This window comes from Silurus aristotelis (genome assembly GCF_946808225.1).
Source record: "Silurus aristotelis genome assembly, chromosome: 5".
NCBI lineage: Eukaryota > Metazoa > Chordata > Actinopteri > Siluriformes > Siluridae > Silurus > Silurus aristotelis.
This window is the reverse complement of record NC_139578.1, coordinates 30,246,804-30,273,576: the sequence shown is the minus strand read 5'-3', so window position 1 is coordinate 30,273,576 and position 26,773 is coordinate 30,246,804. Positions and strand designations below refer to the sequence as shown.

The 26,773-nt window shown below is 40.4% G+C and overlaps 1 protein-coding gene across 5 annotated transcripts in view; it reads left to right on the top strand.

Annotated features, from left to right (window-relative positions):
* Positions 1-21,324, top strand: part of dab1b (DAB adaptor protein 1b) — a 42,615-nt gene extending 21,291 nt beyond the window's left edge. The window contains exons 3-15 of one of the 5 annotated variants that reach the window (XM_083542790.1): positions 5,299-5,438; positions 6,648-6,746; positions 7,717-7,848; positions 9,680-9,799; positions 9,981-10,019; positions 13,278-13,343; positions 13,788-13,847; positions 15,079-15,135; positions 15,800-15,899; positions 16,442-16,957; positions 17,136-17,287; positions 17,535-17,636; positions 20,546-21,324. In XM_083542790.1, coding sequence (XP_083398916.1) covers positions 5,299-5,438; positions 6,648-6,746; positions 7,717-7,848; positions 9,680-9,799; positions 9,981-10,019; positions 13,278-13,343; positions 13,788-13,847; positions 15,079-15,135; positions 15,800-15,899; positions 16,442-16,957; positions 17,136-17,287; positions 17,535-17,609 — 1,556 coding nt within the window. In that variant the 3' untranslated portion in view covers positions 17,610-17,636; positions 20,546-21,324. The remainder of the gene's footprint in view (positions 1-5,298; positions 5,439-6,647; positions 6,747-7,716; positions 7,849-9,679; positions 9,800-9,980; positions 10,020-13,277; positions 13,344-13,787; positions 13,848-15,078; positions 15,136-15,799; positions 15,900-16,441; positions 16,958-17,135; positions 17,288-17,534; positions 17,637-20,545) is intronic. The other 4 variants (XM_083542789.1, XM_083542788.1, XM_083542787.1 and 1 more) reach the window with 4 other exon arrangements.
* Positions 21,325-26,773: the final 5,449 nt, after the last annotated feature.

The following is a 26,773-nucleotide window of genomic DNA, read 5'->3' as shown; positions in this document are numbered from 1 at the left end:
ACAAAACAAAAAGCAAAGAACAAAAAGACAAATAAAATGAAAAATAAACAAAAATAACAAACAAAAACAAAGACTGTTTACCTTTTTGTGCTCGTCTGTTTTGCGTTCTCTTCGGGAATTTAAAACCCTTTCTGGGTATTTTTCCAAACTTCCAAAGTTTCTATTGTATATTTACATTCACAGAACAGCCACAATTAAATATTTATGTGTACATAATGTGCTCATTTACATTTATGGTGTTGGGCATAGGTTAAGTTTCCAACAGAGACTTACAATTTGCTCGACTGCTCCACCTTTTGATCAGTAATCCATCCTGCGTGATTGAACAATGACAGGTTTAATGGAGTATGATTGTAATTTCTTCCTTAATAAACAACAAACCAATCTGATTTGCCAGATTAATCGGAACACATTGTCCAACAGCCCGTTTTACATCCTAAACTCCGAATTAAACCATTTAAAAAAGTTAAAACTATTTAATTCAAATTAATTTCTCACTCACGTGGCAGCAGAACGCTTTGTACGCCTGGTCTTGGGATTTGAAGGGAAAAATAAAATGTATCATTTACATTATTTTCAATATATTTAAAATAAATTTTAAATATATTTTAAATCTTCTTCTTCTTTCGGCTGCTCCCATTAGGGGTCGCCACAGCGGATCATCCGTCTCCATACCACCCTGTCCTCTACATCTGCCTCTTTCACACCAACTACCTGCATGTCTTCCCTCACCACATCCATGAACCTCCTCCTTGGCCTTCCTCTTTTCCTCCTACCTGGTGGCTCCATCTTCAGCATTTTTCTACCAATATAATTCATGTCCCTTCTCTGCACATGTCCAAACCATCTCAATCTCGCCTCCCTCACCTTGTCACCAAAACATCCTACATGTGCTGTCCCTCTAATAAACTCATTTCTAATCTTGTCCATCCTCGTCACTCCCAACGAAAACCTTAACATTTTCAGCTCTGCTACCTCCAGCTCCACCTCCTGTCTTTTACTCAATGCCACTGTCTCTAATCCATACAACATCGCAGGTCTCACCACAGTCCTATAAACTTTCCCTTTCATTCTTGCAGATACCCTACTATCACAAATCACTCCTGTCACTCTTCTCCACCCACTCCACCCTGCCTGCACTCTTTTCTTTACTTCTCTAACACACTCTCCATTACTTTGCACTGTAAGGTTCAGGCACCCCAGGTACCTGAACTCCTCCACCTTCTCCACCTCTTCTCCCTGCAACCGCATCACTCCACTGCCCTCCCGCTCATTCACACACATGTACTCTGTCTTACTCCTACTGACTTTCATTCCCCTTCTCTCAAGCGCATATCTCCACCTCTCCAGGCTCTTCTCAACCTGCTCTCTACTCTCACCACAAATCACAATATCATCTGCAAACATCATAGTCCAGGGAGACTCCTGTCTGACCTCGTCCGTCAACCTGTCCATCACCACTGCAAACAGGAAAGGGCTGAGGATTTCAGAGTGAGAGGCCCTGCATCAAGGGCCGATCCTTGATGCAGTCCAACCTTCACCCTGAACCAGTCTGTCGTACCTACTGCACACTTCACTGCCGTCACACTGTCCTCATACATGTCCTGCACCACCCTCACATACTTCTCTGGCACACCTGACTTCCTCATACAATACCACAACTCCTCTCTCTGTACCCTGTCGTACGCTTTCTCTAAATCCACAAATACACAATGCAGCTCCTTCTGTCCTTCTCTATACTTCTCCATCAACATCCTCAAAGCAAATAAGGCATCTGTGGTGCTCTTCCTCGGCATGAAACCATACTGTTGCTCACAGATGGTCACCTCTTCTCTCAGCCTGGCTTCCACTACTCTTTCCCATAACTTCATGGTGTGACTGATCAACTTAATTCCCCTGTAGTTACTGCAGGTCTGCACATCTCCCTTATGCTTAAAGATCGGTACCAGCACACTCCTTCTCCATTCCTCAGGCATCCTCTCCCCTTCCAGAATTCTGTTAAACAATCTGGTTAAAAACTCCACTGCCATCTCTCCTAAACATCTCCACGCTTCTACCGGTATGTCATCTGGTCCAACCGACTTTCCATTCTTCATCCTCTTAATCGCTGCTCTCACTTCCTCCTTACTAATCCTATCTACATCCTGCTTCACCAACTCCACATCCTCCAATCTTCTCTCTCTCTGATTTTCCTCATTCATCAGCTGCTCAAAATACTCCCTCCATCTTCTCAACACACTCTCCTCACTAGTCAACACATTTCCCTCTCCATCCTTTATTGCTCTAACTTGCAGTACATCCTTCCCAGCTCGGTCCCTCTGCCTGGCCAATCGGTATAAATCCTTTTCTCCTTCCTTAGTGTCCAACCTCTTATACAGCTCCTCATATGCCTTTTCCTTGGCTTTCGCCACATCCCTCTTCACCTGCTGCCGCATCTCCTTGTACTCCTGCCTACTTTTCTCATCACTCTGTCGATCCCACTTCTGTTTTGCCAACCTCTTTCCCTTAATGCTCTCCTGCACTTCCTCATTCCACCACCACGTCTCCTTGTCTTGCTTTCTATTTCCAGATGTCACACCAAGTACTTTTCTAGCTGCCTTCCTCATCACTCCTGCAGTAGTTGCCCAATCATCCGGCACCTCTTCACCACCACCAAGCCCCTGTCTGACCTCTTCCCTGAACCTCACACTACACTCTTCCTCCTTCAGTTTCCACCATCTTATTCTTCTTTCAAACCTAACTTTCCTCCTCTTCTTCTTCGCCTCCAAAACCATCCTACAGACCACCATCCGATGCTGTCTAGCTACACTGTCCCCCGCCAACACCTTACAGTCTCCAATCTCCTTCAGGTTGCATCTCCTACACAGAACATAATCCACCTGTGTGCACCTTCCTCTTATACGTCACCCTATGATCCTCCTTCTTCTTAAAATACGTGTTCACCACTGCCATTTCCATCCTTTTTGCAAAATCTACCACCATCTGCCCTTCCACATTCCTCTCCTTAAAACCATACCTACCCATCACCTCCTCATCACCTCTGTTCCCTTCACCTACATGCCCATTAAAGTCTGCCCCAATCGCCAATCGTTCTTTCCTAGGTACACCATCTACCACTTCATCTAATTCACTCCAGAATCTTTCCTTCTCCTCCATCTCACAGCCAACTTGTGGAGCATAGGCACTGATGACATTTATCATCATCCCTTCAACCTCCACCTTCACGATCATCACCCTATCAGAAACTCTCTTCACCTCCACTACACTCTTACTGTACTCTTCCTTCAGAATCACCCCTACACCATTTCTCTTTCCATCCACACCATGATAAAACAGTTTAAATCCACCTCCAATGTTCCTGGCCTTACTCCCTTTCCACTTGGTCTCCTGAACACACAACATATCTACCTTTCTCCTCTCCATCATATCAGCTATCTCTCTCCCTTTACCCGTCATAGTACCAACATTTAAAGTACCAACCCGAACCTCTACTCTCCTACACTGCTCCTTTTCCTGCCGTCTCTGTAGACGTCTTCCTCCTCTCCTTCTCCTCCTTCGGCCAACAGTAGCCCAATTTCCACCGGTACCCTGTCGGCTAACGATACCTGTGGCGGTCGTTGTTAACCCGGGCCTCGACCGATCCGGTATGAAATTCTTATTTGTGATCCGCATATTTGATTTATTTAAAATATATTTTAAATAAATGCATAAATAAGAGATCAAAGAGTTCAAATAAAAATTGAAAATGGAAAATAACATGGAGTGTAATCCAAAGTATTTAGTATTATTTATATTATTGTGTTGTTTTACACACATAGTTTTGTCACCATGTTGTACATACTGTACACTATATGGACAAAAGTATGCGGACACCTGACCATAATCATCCGATTCGGTCCCCATATGCTCTCATAATAGGCTCCAAGCTGCTGGAAATGATGTTCCACTAGATTTTGTGCAGATTCGTGCTCATTCAGATATAAAGGTGTTAGTAAAGTCAGGTACGGATGTAGAAGAGACAGCGAGGAGGCCTGCGGTGTTCATATTTCGTCCTGTTCAAAGGGTTTGGAGCGCAATAGCATTAGATCTTCCAAACTATGTAAAGCATATGTCCATTAAATCATGCTGGAACAGGTCTCCTAGTTCAACCATGGTGTAACAGTTTGGAAAAGAACCACAAATGGTGTCCCAATACTTCTGCCCGTATTGTGTACCTGCTCTAAGTAGCCTAATAAAGATCTTACATTCCTGATCGCTGTATTGATTTTTCCTTGTTTTTCCAACCTGTGATTCCAGAGTCACCAAACCAAAAAACTGACCTAGTTTTGCTCCTCTGGAGCGCTTCACAAATAGAACAATGAGTACCTCGAGCAGGTCCCGCCCATCCGTTAACCATAATAACCGCATTAATTCCAGCGTCTCATCATCAGCGACACATTTTGAGAAGTCGCAGAGGGAACATGCTGCATGGCATCAGGGCCTCTTTCATGCTTTGTTAGCCTCCATCCACCACTAAGCTCAGAGAACACAGTCATCTAAATCAATCAGACATCAACCAGCTCTGGGGTTTAATCCCGAGCTAACGGCAGGAAAGGATCTTCAGCGGCGTTTGGCAAATCAGAGCCTTCAACGACAGCAAAAAAACATCCAAACAGCCCTAACCCGCCGCTGAACTGCATCACAGGGGTCTTCATACAGATTTCTGCTAAGCTCGGGGTCTTCTGAAGAACCAAACGCAGGATGAAAAAAAGCTCCTGCTCTGTTCAGTTTTCAACAGTCCATGCTTTTTATTTCTTCTCAGCAATGCAGCGAAACAGCTGTGAAAATCTATTCCGAAAGGAATGCAATCGGTTTCAGTGACGATATTTAAACTGTACAAAAGTATTGGGACACCCGACTTCTCCAGCCGTACTGTACGAGGGTCTTCACCAAACTGGTACCACAGAATTAGAGGGCGCAATCATGTAGGACGTCTTTAAATGCCCAAAACCCAAACCCTGTTCCAGCAGAACACAAAGCCAGAACATCTCCATGAACATCTGCTTTACTGTACCAATCATTCTGCACATGTATATTAGTGCTAGCAGTTCTTTCTTTCTTTCTTTCTTTCTTTCTTTCTTTCTTTCTTTCTTTCTTTCTTTCTTTCTTTCTTTCTTTCTTTCTTTCTTTCTTTCTTTCTTTCTTTCTTTCTTTCTTTCTTTCGACACCTGGGTTTTCCAGCCATATGTAGTCTATGTATTTGAAAGAATAAAACCCCCCCAACCTCTCTCTCTCTCTCTCTCTCTCTCTCTCTCTCAGGTCAGAACCGTAGCGAGCAGGCTCTGATCAATCGTTTCAGAGGTGACGGGGTTCGCTACAAAGCCAAGCTGATTGGGATCGACGAGGTGTCCGCGGCGCGTGGAGATAAACTCTGCCAGGACTCGATGATGAAGCTGAAGGTACACGAACATGAAGACGAGCGAGGTGTCCATCCGCGAACGTCTCAATTTAATCCTATTCCACAGTTTTCCACAAACCTATTCGAAACTTTAAGTCTGACGATCCCCTGGAGTTAAAAACTAGTCTGTGAATCTGCCACAAGTCGCTGGTTGGGGTGTAATCGGCAGATAGAATAGAAAGAGCTTTGACATTTAAGTGAGTGGTTGAGCCAGCCTACGCCACATCACGCCCGCAGAGCCACGCTGTTAACCGACGTGTTCACTTAGAACAAGAGGCGCTAGTACAATAGAGCTAATCCCCAGGCGGTCTGTCAAATGAACTCCTCCAAGCTTTGTTCTTCTGTCAGATTTCAGCCCAGCTCTGACAGGTCAGCTCATTAATGACAGCTTAGCTTATTGCTAGCCTGCCTTTATTTAAAATCCCCAGAAAAACTGTAATGCATAAAGAAATGCAAAAAAAAACCCGCATTGGGTGATTTTCTGAGGTAAATATCGATGCTTCTGCTAGAGATGATGTATGCAGGAGGTACTGTTGCGGCTACAGTGAAAAGAGACGTGTTGAATTGTGTTCATTGGGTTCTGACTTCTAACGCACTTCCCTTTCACAAACACGCCTCTGTAGTGCAAACCAGAAGTTCGTTTCCTGTTCTGTCTGCTGGAAGATGCATCATGATCACTTTTTTAAATTGATGCACCGATACGAATCAGTAAATCCTCCCTAGAATATATCTGAATATGTATCAAGGGCTTCTAACACCATGTCAGAATTCATAAAACACTCCATTTCTTTGTGCTACTAAAATGCCCCGCTCTGATTTCCACACCCCAAGAGGATTTGTTTATTTTTTTATTAATATTTTTTCAATGTTTCACCCCCTCAGTTGTCTAGCTGAGTAGCTAATAACCACTGTGGCACTTTCGGGAAGTAGAGCTGCCAATTTGCAGGAAATAATAGAGGCATAGAGGAATATGTGATGTGCGGTTGAAGCATGGCTTATAACTCGCTAACGAGCAGGAGCACCCGGGGTCTGGGTGCTAGCAGAGCTAAGCCTCATAGATAAAAAGACATCAGTGTGAGGTGAGGTTCGTGGCATGCGCATTCCCAGTCGCATCGCCAAATCATATTTGGTGTTCAGGGTAACCGAACATCCAATGATCCCTGCTAATGATTGATGTGCTCTGGTTCTTACAGATCGTTCTTTCTTTCAGGGTATTGCTGCTTCGGCTCGGTCCAAAGGGGAGCACAAGCAACGGGTTTTCTTAACCGTCTCCTTCAACGGCATCAACATCTACGACGAGAGATCCGGGGTGGGTCATGACTGCTTTCACATCGCCAAAGATGGAGTCTGATTTACATTTACTGTATAAAATGTTCTCATATTACTGAGCAATTAGGGATTTCCCTTAAAACCCCAGGAATGAGCTCAGATGGAGCTCAAATCATCGCCCCCTGTACTGTCCTCCATCCTTTCCCAAATAAAGAAACATTTCAGCCTAAACGTCCAAAAGAAACCTTTTTGGAACGTTTTATAAGCTAAGTATGAAACTGGTATCCTTTTTTCTGAACTGATTCAAGACTATGGACAAGGACTATGTTTCCCACAGACCACTGCACCGCAATGCACCATGTCACACGTTTATTTGCACTGATTCATGTTCACATAAATTTGTGGACACCTCATAGTCAGATTGGTATGTGCTTTCTGAACATCACGCTCCACATTTGGTTCCTGTTAAATTAACCACGGCTGTGTGTCACAATACTTTCGGCCAAATGTGTATATCGGCCTCATTAGTAGTAGTTCCTGGATAAAAAGTGAACAGTATACAAAATACTGAGTGAGCAATGTATTTCCCAGAAGATGAGGTCGAATTTTAAGCTGCTCTGATACTAATAAAACTTAATTAAACCCCAATTGGATATGATTGTAAATCATGTATGAGATATAGCCGGAAAAAAAAAAGACAGAAGCATTTAGAAACACCTCATTTGAGCTTTAAAATATTAATCTGGATTTTAAGCTTGCTGGACTGAGTCCAGTTTCATTAACAGTAATGACGGCTTCCCTTGCCACGGCTCTCTCTTAGTGTGATGTACTGCTTTCTTTCTCCAGGCTGACAGCCAAATAGCTCCGACCGGCTCGCGTCCTCGTTAATCACAGTTAATTAGCTCAAACTCCGGCTTTTTTTTTTTTTTTTTACTGTCCGTTAAGTGCTAGCCATCATCATAGTCATCAGCAAAGATGCTAATTGAATGCGGGCTGTTTTTAAACCACAGGTTTTACAACATCACCATTCTGTGCATGAGATCTCCTACATCGCAAAAGACACCAGAGACCATCGTGCCTTCGGCTACGTCTGCGGGAAAGAAGGGAACCACAAGTTTGTCGCCATCAAGACGGTCTATTCAGTGAGCGGCCATGTTTTTTCTTTACTAATTTACTTTCTGGTTTTCTTGAAACCCCTTGAAGCCCAATAGGCTGCAGTCACAATCCATTTTTTGCTCTATTGACTCCCATTCAATGAATGCAAAAGGTGGGGACTGGAAAATGTTGCTACGGGTTAACAGCCACAGTTTGACCCTTTTCAAAAAACACAAGATGAAGAACCGCTATTTACAGAAGGTGGCGCAGGCAATAGATTGGAACCGGTGCAAGCTCGTTTCGATCCGCTTGCCATTAGTTATATTTGAGCCCTGGAGTGTTGCACAATGAGCGTTCACTGTAAAAACCTTTTATAAGATGGGTGATAGTATGAGTGCTACACAAAGTGAATTTCAGCATCATTGCCAGTTTGGACGTCATGATCGTGTACTGTCTGCTCATTCGATGACAACATTTCGAAGAAACGGCTCGACACACCATCGATGCAGCGTGGTGTGGAACAGAACGGCTCCTCACGATGGCAGCTCGAACAGCCTCGGTATTCTCTGGTGTAAAAGCCAAACCCGTTTCTTCAAAATGAGCCGACGGGACACGATCATGTCGTCCTTAATGGTAATGACACTGAAATTCCCTCACACTATTACCATTTTTATGAAAGGCTTTCGCAGCGAATGCTCGTTGTTCCCTTTCCCTGCACCATCCTGTAAAACAGATTGTAAATTTTAACGTTTTCATATACAGGCGCCTCCCACTTCTTTTACAGCAGGTACTTAAAGATATTTTGCATGCTGAAAGACTAGTGTGGCTTTTTGAACATCACATTCCACTCCCCATTTGCCATTGGAATATACTCCACTCTTCTGGGAAGATGTTCCACTAGATTTTGTGGAGATTCATTCAGCTACAATGATGTTAGTTAAGTCAGGTAATGGTGTAGGTGAGGATTCCTGGGATGTAGTCAGCGTTCACATTCATCATGTTCAATAGTACTCTATCTCAGCAGGAGATCTTCAGCATCTTCCAAACCATGGAAAGCATATTTTCATGGAGCTGGATTTGTGAACAGGGGCTTTGTCATGCTGAAATAGGATTCTAATCAACTGGATGCTTTGGTTAGCATGTTTGGAGCATAAAATATGGCATAAAAGGCATAAAATATGCAAAACAACAAATGCAGACATGTTTGTTTCACAACTCTAATCCATTTTTCTTTATACCATGCATTTATGCATGCAGTCTGGATGCATTCAAACCACTAAAGCTGTTTTACATATATGGCTTTTGGTGCAAGCCTTTATCCAGAGCGACTTACAACTTACCATTTGAGGGTAATGAACCTTGTTTAGGGCACAGCAGTGGCATCTTGGGGGTGCTGGGATTTGAACTTGTGACCTTCTGACCCAGCGTCCAATGTCTTAACCACTAAGCAACCACCTCCCAGGTAGTTGTGGTTAGCGGCAAGTTGACTTTATTCTGTACAAGCCTGTGTTTAAAGGCATTTAACGTAACCTTGGTTGATATGTTCCACACATTCTTACTGGAACAGTAATGGAGCCATTTGTTTCAACCGTATTTTCAAACAAAAACCCATTTTTTATATAAAAAGGAAGCAGGTATTCATCATGCTTTTATGGAGCTATGGGAGCTAACACATTTGACCTGGAATGAATTAAACAAGAAACATTGAACTCCAGGGAACTCGTAAAAGACGCTTGCAGAATGATAATGATTCGGAGAAGAATGAAATTACTTTTTTTTTTTTTTTTTTTTATATATATATATATATAGAGACAAACAGAAAACCATGAAATACAACAATGGTCCCTTCTGCATTATCTCAAGTCTGCTTTTTTGTAGGCCGAGCCTTTGATTTTGGAGCTTCGCGACCTTTTTACACTCATCTATGAACTGAAGCAGAGGGATGAAGGGGAGAAGAAGGTGCAAAAAGCGAAGCACTGCGAGCAGGCTGTTTATCAGGTGCAGTAAAAGCATTTCATTAAGATTTTTTCTTAATTAATGTAAGGAAATGTTTCACTGAACAATGCTAGTTATGACTGCAAAAGTCAATTTGGTTGTCCTGCTTCAATGTTAGAAAAACTTTTATCTTCTGAGAATAAATGCTTAAGAATCCACCTTCTTCTTCCAATGTATGTCGCAGACGATCCTCGAGGATGACAGTGACGACCCAGTGTATCAGGTAAGCGCAGTTTTGTTCTATGCGGCCTACAAAGGTGAATCAAAGACGCCTGAATGCAGCACAGTTCAGTGTTTTTCCAACCGAATCATCTTGAGAGCCAAAGCTAGGCAGTGGGGTGCTCATCCAGGACTGGTGTTGGTTTTCCATGTTTTGCAAAGACTATTAATACACAGAAGCATGTCTATGACTTTCTATAGCATGTACTTTAATGTGTTCCCAAAATCTGGAAGGGGGCAACCGATGTACATTGTCAAAATGTGGCAGGTTTCTTATCCAAACCTACTTACATTTGATGTCATTCATACAACTGAGCAGCTAAGGGCCTTACTCAGGGCCCCAGGAATGGCAGATGGTATGGCTGGGATTTGAACTCACAACCTTCAGACCAAAGTTCAATGCGTTAAATACCAAGCTACCACCGAGCTGACATCTTCGCCTTCTAGACACGCTTTCCTCACATCAGTATAATTACTTCTTTTGGATATTTCAAACAGTTTCCAATGTGTTATTATTTTAGTCACCTTTGTAAGACGAGCAATTCCATATATAATACAAATACAGATTTTATAGAGAAGTCAATTGTCTCAGAACAACCTGGTCCCCCTTGATTTGTGCTTCTGCCAGACAGAGATAACACTTCTTTTGGCAGTTAGTTCAACTCTGCACAAGGCCTCCAGCACTGGATTATGTGCAGCACAAGCTGTTTGGCCCAGCACTCTGTGCTTTGTGTTTGACCGAACATGTCATCTGCATATGCTGCAGCATAGTGTAGTGGTGTGGCCCTAGGACAAAGTTCCAAAGCTTTTTAGAAGGTCACACCATGGAGGGGTGAATTGGACAATCTGGTACTGCTCCAGTCTGCACATTTTCTTACTGGCTTCTGGGCCAGCAAAGTCATTAATCAAGTCTTGCACAAATGCCCCGTATATCAAATTGGGGCTCATTTTAGCTACCAAAAGACATTACAAAACATGGTACTGATTTGGGATTCACATGGCAGCATCCAGCAAAACTTGGGGCTTTGGTTGTGGGGGGGGCAAAAGGTTTCTGAAGAAATCTCTGGGGCACCTCCATTTCCACAAAAAGCATATACTGTAGGACAGTGCCACCATCTATTGTAGCGTTTGATTGCATTTACAACATTTGACATGCGCCTTTATCCAGACTGATTTACATTTTTCTCGTTCATACAACTAATGAGGTTAATAGACATGCTCAGGGGCCCAGGAATGGCAGTTTGGTGTGGCTGGCTTTTGAAATCATGACCTTCTGATTCAAAGTCCAATGCCTTAACCACTAAGCTACCACCTCCCCAAGGTACCACCTGATTGGTACATTGGGCAACTATATCTGTCTTGTCTGCAGCACCTGCAGGAGCTGATACACGTCTTGAATTCAAAGTCTTGATCCTTGATAATTTTTTAAGAGAACAGCTTCAGGATAGAATCAGGCATAGTCCACTACCCCCTTGATATACCCATGTTCCCTTTGCCAACTTCAACAATTATCTTGTTATTTGCATTTGGAGTTGCAGAAGTAGAGCTGGCAATTGTGGCTATTGCAGGGTGTTCAGGTTTGTACATCCACATTGGCCACCTGGGATTGTTAGTGGCTTACATTCAGCTAGACAAAAGTCAAAGTTTTGGCTCATTACCATTTTGTGGTACTTGTTGAGAAACTACAGGTTACCTTGGAAATGTTTCACTTTGTGCATGAAAAAGATACATACAGAGGACAGCCATCTCCCAGTACCGAAGACATTTTATTTTATGCAAGTAAGGAAAGCTAAGAGTAGTTTTGAGCTCATTGCCATGTTGATGAATAAGCCCTTGCAGAATGTGCCATGGCTCCTGGCTATATTGTCTCACCAGGTCTAAATTTAAACTCCCTGCCAACTTCATGAGCCAGTACTTTGTCGATGTTTCCAGGAGGTGTTTCACAAGAATGATGGCTACTTTGGTACTGAAAAAGAATAAAGGAAATTGTATACCCTTTTATTTTTTTCAAGAAGGAGTAACTGGATTCCCAGGTCTGTTCTTCTTATTGGCAGTATCTGGCAACATTTGAAAGGCACTTTCATTTGAATCTTTTCCAATATACAACTCTGCATTTATACTTCAGGTCACACTATTTCGCTGAGGCTAATTTTCACTTACTAGCCACTACCAATGAGATTCTATCCCTCCAACATTTTGGTCTTGCTAATTCTCACTCACTAATTTACTCTCCCCTATTGTAACACACCTTCCAAACCATTTGAATCGGAAAAATCGTCTGGGACCTTGAGCAAAGCCTCTTAACCATCAACTGCTTAGTCTCATTTTAAGTTGTTCTGGATATGAGTGTCTGCTATTTGATGTAGATGTAAAACAGGGTAAATGTTAACATGTACTTTTTTGGAAACACACAGTATCAACCAGCAGCATCCTTCCATAACTGCTTCCAATTTAGCTTCCTTAGACTCCTGGATATAAAAGGCTGTGCCATAGTTTGGATTCCAACCATCTTTATAGATACCAGTGTTGCATACAGTGTCAGAATATATTTAAAGTGTTGGAAAAATCATTTGAAGCAAGTGGTAGCTTTAAAATGTGGTTGCTTTTTTAGCAAACACTACAAAGCTAAACATGTGAACTCAAAGGGGATCCAAATTAGGATTTCTTGCAGCCAAAGATCCAGATAAGTGAGGAGCATGACTGCATGCTGACAAGTTTAATAATATATTATCAATATGTTTTCGTTCATTGTGGTAATTCCCATTAAATACAACAGATTTAACATGTTTTGAACTTGCAGGGAAAACTCTTTTTGGGTTGAGTTGTTTGCCCAGACGGTAGTCTCTGATCTGAGGACCTACCTTCAGCAAAAATGTTTGTAGCTGCAATAAGGTGCCACAGGATATCGGCTACAGAAAACTCGAAATGAATAAGTTTTTCTTTATATATACATACTATATATTGGCTATAATTTTTTTATGTATTTTGTTACTACTCTGGGTCGACCAGTTGCCAAACCTCTGTCCTTCTATTAAAAAAGTTATCTTAGTAAATTGTCCCTTAATGGCTATAATAAAAACATGCTACTTGCAATAAAGTGCTTTTCTCATGGCAGGCTATTAGGGTACTCATTTCAGCATGTTGGCTTTTTATGTTGGCTGATTAATGTTATATTATGACTCTGACTTCTGACTGGCAACCCATGTGGCCACACCCACTTTTCTTTTCCTTTTGTCACTTTCACTCTCTTTTCCAACTGTAGTACATTGTGTTTGAAGCTGGACATGAGCCACACCATGGTCCCCAATCAGAGGAGAGCATTTACCAGGTATTATGCCAAGTCCCACCCCTTTTCCTTTATCTCCAGCCCCTTTTAAAAGTCATAGTGGTGTAGAGGAAGGCTATTGTTTACTAGTAAGTGAGGATATTGTAAAATATAACATGTTGGAATACAAATGAATGATTACAGATGTTTATGTTTATACTGTATCTCACAAAAGTGAGTAAACCCCTCACATTTCAGCAACCATTTTAGTAGCACTTTTGTTGCCAGCTATTTTGACAATAATGGCTGTATGTTGATTTTTTTTAGAGCACAGTAAATCTGTACTTCTATATAATTCGATTTAAAATATATTCAAGCTTAAATTCTATAGTATTGTCCCTTGAGAAGATACTAAAATGGTTGCTGAAATGTGAGAGGTATACTCAATTTTATGAGATACTGTATATAACATAAAAACAGAGGTTTAATCGGTGTAATGACTTTTAGGTCCCAACGAGCCAGCAGAAAGAAGGGGTCTATGATGTTCCAAAGCGGCATTTTATGACTGTAGGTGTCTCTCATTGTATCACCAGCCTTCCCTATATATAAAGTCCCTCCAACAAACCTCTCTTCAAAACTCTAAAACGGACAGGCTTTCGGTTCCATTCAATAGTATCAGGAATATATATTATCTTCAGAGTTCAGTCCATCACAGACTACAGCACTGCAGAAAAAAATTGTCTCGGCAAACCTAATTTTACTCCCTGGTTCAACACAAATATTCATTTACTCGAGCGCCAAGCAGCTGGTTTGGCTCATGAGATGGTAGATAAGGGAAAACACTAAACTGTGTGCTGCTGTGGCCAGCCAGGACTGCACATTTATTACTTATCTGAAATACTTGCAGAAAATAAATGATCTGGCTTTTATGTCATTCTATCGTTTATTTTTCTGGGTTTATGAGAGGTTTGGTGTTGGGACATTGGTTGTATCTGTCTAGTGCATTGCATGCCATTAGGTGAGGTTTATTGGATGGATGGATGGATGGATGGATGGATGGATGGATGGATGGATGGATGGATGGATGGATGGATGGATGGATAGATAGATAGATGACAAAATAACAGAGACAGAGAGAACAATAGTCAGAAAGAAAGAAAGAAAGAAAGAAAGAAAGAAAGAAAGAAAGAAAGAAAGATCAGTATATTTGCTTTTTAAAAATGATTCCCTGCCATTAGCAGTCATCCATCAGATTTTCTCATGCTCATCAGTTTCCCTCCTTCCATCACTTTCCACCACTAAATCTCAGCAAAGTATGTTTATATGTAACAGGGATAGACATCTCACTGCAATTGTTTTTCCTTCTTCATTCATCACACAACTGGAGGAAGAAAATCTTGACTCTTTATTGACTTTTGCAAAGAAAACTTCATTTGATTTGTTTGAACACTTCCTATTTGGATCATACTGGGTTCTGTGGTGTCTTGCTAGCTGCAGTAGTTTTCATCTCATCTCATAAATATGTTTTTCTGAAATGTACAGGATAAATGTGGACCAGAATTTATGTTGACAAGACCATAAACATCTTTAGAAAAAGAGAAAAATTACAGTTAGCAGTGCTGCTAGTTATTAGTTTTTGTTAAAATTGGAGACTCCTAGACAACCACTACTTCAACAATAAAATCAATGCATTGCATAGTCTCAGATGAACACTTTAAGACATGAGCATAAATCTTACTGACAATTAACCTGAACTATTACCTTTCTTTCATTCTCTTCTGTATTGGACTTCCTCCAGAACATCAGTCAGTTTGAAATGTTTGGTGACATGGCCACTCCTCCAGACATTGTATCTGTAAGTGACTCTCAGTAACACCCTCATCAAACCAATCATAAAGAAATCTGCAAATTTATTCTTCAGAAATCTGCTAGTTTATACCCTAACACATCTGCTAGTTAATACCCAACAATCTGCTAGTTTATACCTAAACAATCTGCTATGTTAACCTCAACACATCTGCTAGTTCATACCCAAACAGTCTGCTAGTTTAAACCCAAACAATCTGCTAGTTTATACTAAGACAATCTGCTAGTTTATACCTTAACCATCTGCTAGTTTTACCTCAATAATCTGCTAGTTTTACCCTTAACAATCTGCTAGTTTATACTTAAAAAATCTGCTAATTTTACCTCAATAATCAGCTAGCATATACCTCAACAATTTGGCAGTTTAGTTTTTTTTATACACTTTAAAACAACTAATCTAATAGTGAGAGACATCAGAGGAAGTGTCTGTGTGGTTAAGTCTACTCTAAGATGATCTCCCATTAGAGTTTTAACCTGCAAATCCAATATGTAATCAAATTAAATTAAGTAAATTATTTGTGGACTATTTGAATGTTATAGTTGTGGTGTTTTAATGGATTGATAGTACTGTACAGGTGCGATTATACTGAGCTGGTCTTTTAATATTAGTATTAATTATTGCTTTGATTTGGCTCTAATTATCTGATTCGCAGATGCCCGCATCACCTGCTACTTCTCTGGACCCCGGGCGACACCGACACCAGCGGCACCCTGAGCTCTTCACACACTTCAGCCCTCCTGCCGTGCCTTCAGGTAACACTCTGTCCTCACAAGTGTGAAGACCATATTACCATTATGAAACTTTACAATAAAGAAATTCATTAGGGCTTCTCCTTGTATGTAAGGCATATATAGGTATATATTGAAAATTATGATGAGAGTGATGTGATTAGCATAATGTAAAAATGATTTTTGATTATTTTATAATAACAGCACATCCTATAGTGTTTCATTCCACTTACTTAACAGAAGTTGGCCCACAACACTATAAAAAATGTTCTATCCTATTAATATCCTGTATCTTCATTCTCCTGGTCTTCTTTTTCCTTCTGTCTGGGTTTTGCCATACTGCATCTGCATGCATTTATTCTCTGCCCTTTCTTAACTTGTCCCCTCTATGTTCTTCCTTCTTTGATTTTGGCACAAATATCTGTTCAATGTACCTCCATCTGTCTACCTCTCTTGGCCATTGCTTCTTTGTCATTTGATCTCTTTTCTGTCTCATCTACCCCATGTCTGCCTCTTTAATTTCCGGTCCCCCCGGCTGTTTCCTACATGTCCTACCATCCCTACAGGCTACATGACGATGGGTGCGGTGCAGGCAGCTCACTGGGCTCAGCAGCCCTTCGCAGCTCCGGCAGCCCCACTAGCATTTGGTGTTCAGGCTCCTCTGCAGGTTGCTCAAGTTCTTCCTGGAGGGCAGTCAGTGATCTGGGGCCAGGCCAACCTTTTCCACTCTCCTACACCAGGCCAGCAACAGTGGGCTTTTGTACCAGCCGGCGCCTTATTTCAAGGCCTTGTCCCCTTAGCAGCCATGCGTCCTCGCATGTCTACTCCATCCGCTCCGTCCTCGACCATCACCAGCCCACAGCATGCAGGTGAACCCAGAGATGCTGCTAGCAGTAACCCCTTGGCAGAGGCATCAGGCTCACACACACAGCCTGCTGACACTGGTGACCCACCAACAGTGATGGCAGGAGTCACACAGTTTGGCGAGCAGCAGGATAAGGAGGTCTGTAGTGGAGATCTCGATCTATCCCAGCTGAGTTTGACGCCGGGATCTTTGACGTCACGGTCTACTGCAGAATCTCGTAAGTAAGACACAAGAAGCCCTTGTAATCTGGGTCAGGCGAATTGCTCCATATGGACTAATTAACCATAATACACTTCCTCTCCTGCTGAATTATTACTGGTTATTTTTAGAACTAATTAAAACCCCCGTAACAAGAACAACTTTAATGAAAATGACTCTGGTTCACTTTCCCACAGCTGCTACGCCTGCATCCCGAGACAGCCAAATAACCTTGACCTCAGACCCCCCTAAAGATCTCCCTAACATGAGAACAGAGACCCATCTCATAGAGCCTTCTCCCACAGGAGGAGCAGATCAGAGAATCAGCCAAGATGTTGGAGAGGAATCGGTAAATAGTCCTTTATTACAATATCTGGTTCACATCATGAGTTGACTCTCATCTTACTGAATAAAGTCTAAAACATTCTCGTCCACCGGGCAATTTAAATCTGACATGTCCACCCCCCCTGACTGTACTGAACTCTCCATAATATTTTCCATAACGAGATAAAATGGGGGATTTGCATATAAATGTAGTAGAACCATCTTCACAGGATAACAACATGCTCTCGTTTCCAACCTCTCCTCCTCTCCAGTGTTCCAGCTCCCAAATCCCCAGCAGCTGCGAGACAGCAGAACTCAGTCCCACTCCAAACCTATCAGATGCGTAGAAAATCTGACCTCTACCCCAATTCCAGGTCTCTACTTGTTTCCTATCTTTATTTAGATTGCATTTACATTTACATTGCAGACAGCCAAAGTGCTGACACTGTAGATCTGTACGTTCTTCAGCCACTTTATTAGACTGCATTCTTGTAGAACAAATAATGTGAATATAAGTGAATGATGAGTGTTTATCCCTGATGGGCAGCCTGGAGTGTCTGTGGCAAGGAAAAACTCCCTTAGATGGCATGAGAAAGAAACCTTGAGAGGAACCAGACTCAAAAGAAGAACCCATCCTCATTTGGTGATATCAAGAGTGCGATTATAAATCAATAAAACAATACAAAACACCAGAGAGTAAAAACCACCATGAGCACCGGAGCGTGTAATTATAAATAAACCCCTTTCTACAGTCTTATACAGTCAGTTGACTTTGTGGAACCAGAAGCTCCTGAGCAACTCATAAAATAGCTCAACATCTGAGATCATTATAGATCCAACACAATTTATGCTCAATTTGCAGATACTTTAATACTTTTACTAATCAAGAAACATCCTAAAACAATCCTAATAATCTTACACAATCTGCTCTTGCTTATTACTTTTTATCCTTGCAATCAGATCAGTAGGACTTTTATCACTATCGGAAGTCTTTAGATAAGGAGATTTTGCAGCGTATTCTTGTGATTCGAGACTGTAGCCCCAGATTGCTGTTTGTGCCACGAACGCTTCAACAAAACGTTTGATTTTTGCGTTTTCATTTAATCCGATTTTATTCAGCGTCCCTTCATTTCATCTTATTTTCACGAACCATACACAAAACGTTGTGTGAAAAAATTCCACATGCTGTTTGCACTCCAGCATTTTCATGACATCCAACCAGTATTTTGTGTGGTTGTTCCAACTCCAATGCATTATTTAGACTCTCATGTGACAGTCGAGCTGGTATCACTTAAAAACTGGTCTTTTTCTGATACTAAAGAAATGTACACAGGTTTCACCCTAAAGCTGATCTTTTTTCAGTTTATGGAGCCGTAATATTAGGAGTAAATATTAGACAGCGCTTTTCTGCTGTTGTGTTTTTTTCTTTTCTTCTCCATATAAATGTTGTATCTAATAATCTCGCTGTCTCTCAGCATGCGCTGAACCCAGTGGGTGTTTTTCCCCCTGTTTTTCTCTGCATGTGTGTGTCTGGATGTAAACAGCTTCAATACAGTTTTTTTACTCTCTACTTAGCTTTGTATCATAGCATTCATAACCACAAACATGCTATTGTTTCACTCGTTCATTGTTCCACATGAACACAAATCACAGGAAAACTCTATAAGAAACCTTGAATTTCACATTTAAAGGTTTTCAAACCCGACCATTACATCCCAGTTCACATCCCTATTTGCCGTTATAATAAGCTGCACTACGTTCCACTAGATTTTGTGGAGATTTGTGTAGAATTCATTCAGACACAAGCGTGATAGTAAAGTCAGGTACTTATGTAGGCGAGGTGAGGAGGCCCAATCGTGTTTTTAAAGTTTTAAAGCTCTGTAGCAGGAGATCTTCTACCTCTTCCAACCCATACAAAGCAGATCTTCATGGAGCTGGCATTGTCATGCTGGAACAGGTTTGGGTCTCCTAGTTCAAGTAATTAGAACATTTTATGCTAGAGCATCCAAAGATGTTCCATACAAAATGATATGGAAAAGTTTTGAGACTAATTGTGTAACTGGTGCGATTTTATGATAGACAGAACCGAGAGCAAACGTGAAATTTTGCATGAAACTGGGCAAATCTGCCACAGAGACATATGTTCGGCAAATGTCGACGCTGCAACGAGTCGCTCGAGGTGTTCTGAGTGGCTTCAATAGCGAAAGAACATCGCTGGGTTTAGGAAGGCCTTCGGCGAGCTCGACCCCCGAAAATGTCAAAACCATTCAGCTACTTGCGCATGATGATCATCTGAGAACAATCCACATGATCTCACTTCCGCACCCATCCTACTCGCCAGATTAGGCTTCTGTGGACTTTGCCCTCTTCCCAAAGATAAAGATTCAGCTTAAACGTCGCCGTTTTGACACACCGTTCGGAGATTCGCAGAAGGTGCTTGACACTATTCGAAAAGAAGACTTCCAGAACACATTCCAGAAGTGTCAGGAACGCTGGAAGCGCTGTGTTGCTGTGCAAGGGGACTATTGTAAAGGTGATATTGTGTAAACATAGATAAAGTACTTTCTTGTAAACAGAGCTCGTCGCCAAACTTTTTGATACCACCTTGTTTAATTGTGTACCACAGCTCATTGGGAAAGTCAGGTGTCCCAATACTTTTTTATGCAAAAGAGTTCTGACCTCAACCCTTTTGAACATGATGAATGTGATTGCTGACTGTACCCTAGGCCTCCGCACCTCAGCTACATCTGATTTTTCTAAAACCGTTGTCATTAAATGAGCACAAATCTCAACAAAATCTAGTGGGAACGTCTTCCCAGGAGAGTCTTTTTAAGAGAGAAAATTGGGACTAAATGTGGAATGTGATGTTCGATCTTATTCTCAGTAATACTGCATTATAATCTTTAATATTAATCAGTTGGAAAAGCATTTTAGTTATAGATCAGCACCAGGGTTCTCAAAACAATCCTAATGTTTCAGTTAACATACCAAACTACACCCCCCCACTTCTTCTCTCCACTTTTCATTTTGTTGAGTTACTGCACTGCACCAATCCTGTTCCAAACCTTTATTGCTTTCCGTGCATGCCATGCTAATGCTAATGGAAACACCACCGCGTCACTGCCATCTGCTGGTCACACCATGCACTGCATCCATTCCTGGGATGGAGGAAGATTAATACCACAACATGATTAGGTTTCCATGCGAAGCGTGAAGGCTATGCGTTTGACCCCAGCTTTGATCCTGTCTCTGATTCGTCCTTTTTGTGTTTTACTTTGTTCAGCAGATGCCAGTTCTGGGATCGAAATACAATTCGGAGGAGGAAACCAGGATCAATGAACCGCCTCCTGAAGTCCTACAGTGAAAACAAAAAACTCCCTTTGAGAACTCTTGGATTGTTTTTTTGGCTTTTGGTGTCAACTATTCTACAAATCCAAACTATTTTTATGAAAAAACAAGAGTTATTTTTGATTTCTAAAACTTTCAATAATGTGAATATGAACTTGGGGTTCACAAAGAGAAAGGACAAGCCTTGGATTCTGCAAATTGAGGTCAGAACGGATTGAAGTACGTAGGCTAATTGTGTAGTACAATCCATATTGTGTAGTTTAAAAACCCCACGTGGCCTGACTATACATCAGAACATGGTCGAATATCAGTGATGACCTTCAGTAAAAGACGAGGATGTTTTATTGAACTGGTTGGGCATTGAAGTAAAGGCTTTGCTTCTGAAGCGCTCGTGCTGAAACGATCCTGTGGAACTCTGTGCAGGAAACAAATCATCTGACGGCATTAGATCTGCATGGTTTTCTCCATGAGACTCGATTTGATACAGTTTTTGGAAATTTTCTCTGAAGTTTGTATATTTGTGTGGGTGTGTGTGATTTAATTTTGCCTAATATGTGTGCCCGTGTGCATTTTGTTGTGTTAAGCCCCGGGTTTATGTTTTGTTGACATGTTTGTGCACTCCCTTTCTAACTTTAAATCTATTCCTTAAAGGTCGAGGAGGAAACGAGGGTTTGAAATGCAGCAAAGAAACAGTAAACATGTCAATGTTGTAAATTTCTTGATTTTTAATCTTTTTTTCATTTACAGAGAGCTGAAAAAGCATGGATGTGCACAACGAGGCAAAGAGTAACGTAGCATAGGCTCCTAAAACCTGAACAGAACTAATCGCTGATCTCTTCATTTTTGTCTTCTTAGCTTTAATTTGGTCTTTTCAACATTTTAAACCCACTTGGGACATGGCAGCTTGCAGACGATTCACCAGCCGGTATCTGATTACAAACCCAATGGATAAACTATAAACTAAGCTATATGGCCGAAGTGTGATGCTCACTGTGTAAGGAAATCTTTACATAGATATATACACTGATCAGGCATAACATTATGACATTATAACACTGGATCAGAACATCTCCTAAACAGCAGATCTTGTGGGATCTTGAGTGGTCAGTATCTATTGTTGCATTGATGTATCTATCTATTGATGCACGTGGGGCTCAATTTAGCTAAAATTTGATGAAGAAGTTCATGCTGTTAATGCTCCACAGGTCAGGACTGTTTTGGCAGCCAAAGGGGGACCAACACAATATTAGGCAGGTGGTCATAATGCTATGCCTGATGAGTGTAGATGGTGTTTGTCAGACGCCCATGTTATCCAGATTGACTTTTAAAGAAGTGTTATTAGGACATGGACTCTCAGAAATCTCACTTCGCATGCTAGCAAACTACTGTAGTTCTACTCAAGCATAGTAGTTGGTATGTTATGCATGTTTGCAAGAAGAACAAACAAGATTGTTTTGGGAATATCTTCCCAAAAGATTCACAAATTTACAAATGTAGCTAATTTACAGATTTTACCAGCCTGCCTCATGTATAGGAGTGCATTTGATTGTAACTACAACCTACAAAAAAAAAAAAAAGAGAAAACGCCCCTTTGTCTTATAATTCCTCTTCAACAAAAAGTCCTCAATAGGGAAATGGTAGGTCAGTGGTTAGACTTCTGATCAGAAGGCCATGAGTTCAAATTCTCATTTTCACTGCAGGGTTTTTGAGCAAGGCCCTTGATCCTAAACTGCTCAGTTGTATAAGTGAGATCGTTGTTAGTTGGTCTGGATAAAGGCGTCCGTCAAATGCTGTAAATGCAAACGTCTTCAATATCAACATCAAAATAATAGGCACAAACTGTAATTAAAGACCTTTTAAGTCGGTGAATTGGGGCAGATACACCTTATGGATAAAAGTTTTGAAAATTAATATTATATTGTGATTTTGAGTTATTTGGGTTCTGTGGTACTTTTGAACATCTGATATTCTGGCTTCACTCTGAGAAGTTCATATATATCACTATGTTTCTTCAAAAGCAACAACAGAGGGACAAGAAATGGAAGTTCCACTTGTGTCCTCTTTTTACAATGTAATACCATGCACAAAATCTTCAGACACACAATTCAGAACAACGTCGCCCCCTGACATGCCCCACTTTGCCCTATGCTTTATTAGATTGTGTGTGATCTCCTAATATGTTGCTCTTGTTTGTATCATATTATTTATCATTTGTGCTCGGAGTGAATCTTTCTTACCAGGCAAACACCAATATTGAGATTCCCTCTGACTTTCAGCTTATGATTGGATCGTAGATTGGAAATATCATGCACTTTTGAGCATTGATCATATCTGGTATTGGGAGACTTTGATTATTAATAGACTCTGTGTGATTGAATTAATAAAGAAAATTAATTAATAAGTCATTTTTAATCTTTTTGTGTTTGTACTGAGGATCAAAAATGTTTTCTTCTTTTTTTCTGCTTTTAATAATAAATCATAAAAGGGCATTGAAAATCACTTATTACTTTACAATTCCCTAAAAAGAATGCAACCTACACAGACTGAGATTTTTAATTGATAAAAAATGATAAAAAATTCATTGTTAATTAATAGAAAATTACTTACTGTGGCCCAAACGAGGGTTCAAAGATTGTAATGTCCAGGTTCAGTGAATCTATCTATCTATCTATCTATCTATCTATCTATCTATCTATCTATCTATCTATCTATCTATCTATCTATCTATCTATCTATCTATCTATCTGTCTGTCTGTCTGTCTGTCTGTCTGTCTGTCTGTCTGTCTGTCTGTCTGTCTGTCTGTCTGTCTGTCTGTCTGTCTGTTTGTCCATCTATCTATCACCCCAGTCCCACAGGACACTGTGTGAAATGTAAAGAAAAACAGAATGTAATGATTTGCAAATCTTATAACCCCATATTTTATTCACAATAGAACTTTAGAAGTTTAAACTGAGGAAATGTACCATTTTCAGGGAAAAAAAAAAAAGGTTATTTTATATTTCATTGCTCAACACGTCTCAAAAAAAGTTGGGACGTGCAATAAAAAGTAAGTGTTATTAAAATTCAACAATCGGAGAAACATTAAGAGGTTCGGTGTGAAAATGTTTCAGAGGCAGAGTGTCTCAGAAGAAAAGATGGGCGGAGCTTCACCAATCTGTGAAAGACTTTACAAACTGTGGAACAATTTCAGAATAATGTTCCTTAACATAAAATTGCAAAACAGTTAAATATCTTATCATTTACAGCACATAATTTCATGAACATACATAATGTGAAATGTTTTAAAGAATCTGGAGAAATTTCAAGGGACAAGCGTAAAAATCCATATTGGATCAGGCGCACAGCATTTAAAATAGTTTGCCATGTCATCCACAAATGCAAGTTAAAATTTCTAACATGCAAGGAAGAAAGGATGCGTGAACAAGTTCCAGAAACACCACCATCCTCTTTGGGCCAAAGCTTATTTAAAATATTATGAGGCAAATGGAAAACTGTTCTGTGGTTGGGCAAATAAAAAAAAAAATGTTTGATTTGGAAACCATAGACACCACGTCCTCTTGACTAAAGAGGATAGGGACCATCTGTTTTTTTTATTTTTTTTATTAGCGTTTAGTTCAAAAAGCTACATCTCTGATGGTATGGGAGTGCATAAGTGCCTGTGGAATTGGCAGCTTGCACATTTGGCTCCATCAATGGTGCATGCTATATACAGGTTTTAGAGCAACAAATGCTACCATCCAGAAACTGGATTTTTTACATTAATGGCCATGCGTATTTGAGCAAGACAATGCTAACTGCATAGTGCATACTTAGTAGAAGTATGGTAGGTGCCGAAGTGGCCTGCAGTCTATAGCTTTCACCATTTGAAAACTTTTGGTGCATCATGAAACAAAAAACACAACAAAGGAAACCCAGCAAGACTTTAGCAACTGGTTTCCTCAGGTTCCAGATGTACAGTATATGGACTTCTTTCTTTCTTTCTTTCTTTCTTTCTTTCTTTCTTTCTTTCTTTCTTTCTTTCTTTCTTTCTTTCTTTCTTTCTTTCTTACTTTCTTTCTTACTTTCTTTCTTTCTTTCTTTTGTATGTTTTATTCTCCATTCTTTTGCAACTCTCTCAACCGATGATATGGAGTTTTTTTCAACTTGTAGTTACTAAAAATAATAAATCTCCTTGTGGTTTAATATCTTGCATGTTCCAGAATGACAATGCCCCTGTGCACATGGCCAGCTCCATGAACATATGCTTTACATGTGTGGAAGATCTCCTGCTATAGAGCTCCAACCCTTCTGAATGCCTTTGGGATGAATGTGAACTCTGATTGCACCCCCAGGCTTTCTGAAATCATTTTAAGAACCAAGAAGATGGACATCCGGTGTCACCCAGATGAGGATAAGGTTCCTCTTTGAGTGTGGTTCATCTCAAGGTTCTTTCCATTGTTGTCAGTGGCTTTGCTCATTAGGGGATAAACCTATAGGGACTAAGTTATGATTCCTTATATTTGCAATCTATTTCTGTGAAGCTGCTTTGGGAGAATGTCTATTGTAAAAAGTGCTGCACAATCCCAATAAGCGCACTCCAAAATCTTGTGAAACATAAAATATACATATATGTATGTATAAGTGAGAAAAGCTTTTTTAACATGGCGAGATATGATGAAGCACTCGATATCGCCTAGTTACAAAGAAATTTCCAATAAAACATCAAGAAAGGATTTTCAAACCCCTTTGAGTGGCTGTGTCTGATCCTGCGAAGAAAGCCTGAAGAAATCTGTGCAGTTATTACAGAGCGCCGTCAAAGGACACTGTGTGGCACGTTATACAATAGCACATGAAAGCTGGATGAGAGTGGAACATCTCAGCAGGGGTCAAAGCATGAAGATAAAAAAAAAAACAGACGGAAAACATGAAGTAAGGAAATGTGATAAGAAATATTGAATGAGGAAATATAGAGAATAAAACATGGCTTGATTGTAAAGTAAAGATAGAAGCAGCAGGCTGAAGTTTGCTTTTAATGAGAAGAACCATGAAGATATTTGTAAGCCTTGGTGTCTCCTGGGAAATGATTATTTGATATCAGTGCTGTGATCTCCAAAACATCATGTGATAGTTTATGAACAGAAACCTGAAAGAAACAACTGACTCAGATCCTGCTGAGGTTCGGATTTAGCCGAATTCGTCTTCGAAAATTGGCTTAAAAGAGAACAACAGAAACATATCTACACTTTCTTTATGGAATTCCATCAAGAACAAGGATTTTCTTCGGGAAAATATATATAAACAATGAATTCCTTCCAGAACCATCTACACATGGAATTCCTTTGAAATCTCCTACAATCTGAATCCCTTCATGAAATATATACATCAGTAATTCCTTTAAGAACCATCTACAATTTGTATTCCTTCACAAACAATTACATCTAGAGCTCCTTCAAATACCAGGAAATCATTTATCTACACCTGGAATTCCAAATATATGAAATATATGAATATATGGAATGTATAAACAGAAAATTCCTTCAAGAACAATCAACAATGAAACATCTACAGTTTGAATTCCTTCTTGAACATTTACTTCTGGAGTTCCTCCAAGTAACAGCAATTCCTTTAAGAACGATCTACATCTGGAATTTCTTGTGGACATATTTCATGAAGAAATTCTGTGTTCTCAATGAAATTCCAGATGTAGATCCTGAGCCATATTTAATTCTGTTCTTCTGCAACTCTCCAATAGATTAGTTTTTCCAGGTTGTAGTTACTGAAAATAAATAAATCTCCTCATGGTTTAATATCTCGCTCGCTTTTATCTTCTGCGTCATTTATGTTTTTTTTTTTATTTCCGAGCTGTATTCTGGTGCACTTAGTTTTGTTAAACTGTAATTCTTTCGAAAACAAAATGAAGTGTAAGTGAATGGAGAAAATTATTCTGTCGAAGGATCCTAACTGGCAACAATTAAAAATATACTATAGGGTTGGAGTGGAAGCTCTCCTGCTTTAAAGCTCCAACCCTAACGAAGTGAACGCTGATGGCACCCCAGGCCTCCTCACCTCACCTTGTCACTGAATCTAGAGATACAGCTTTCCAGAAAAGTGGAGCTTATTATAAGACTAAATAGATAAATGGGATTTTTTTTTTTTAAATAAGCAAATACCAACATAATGGTC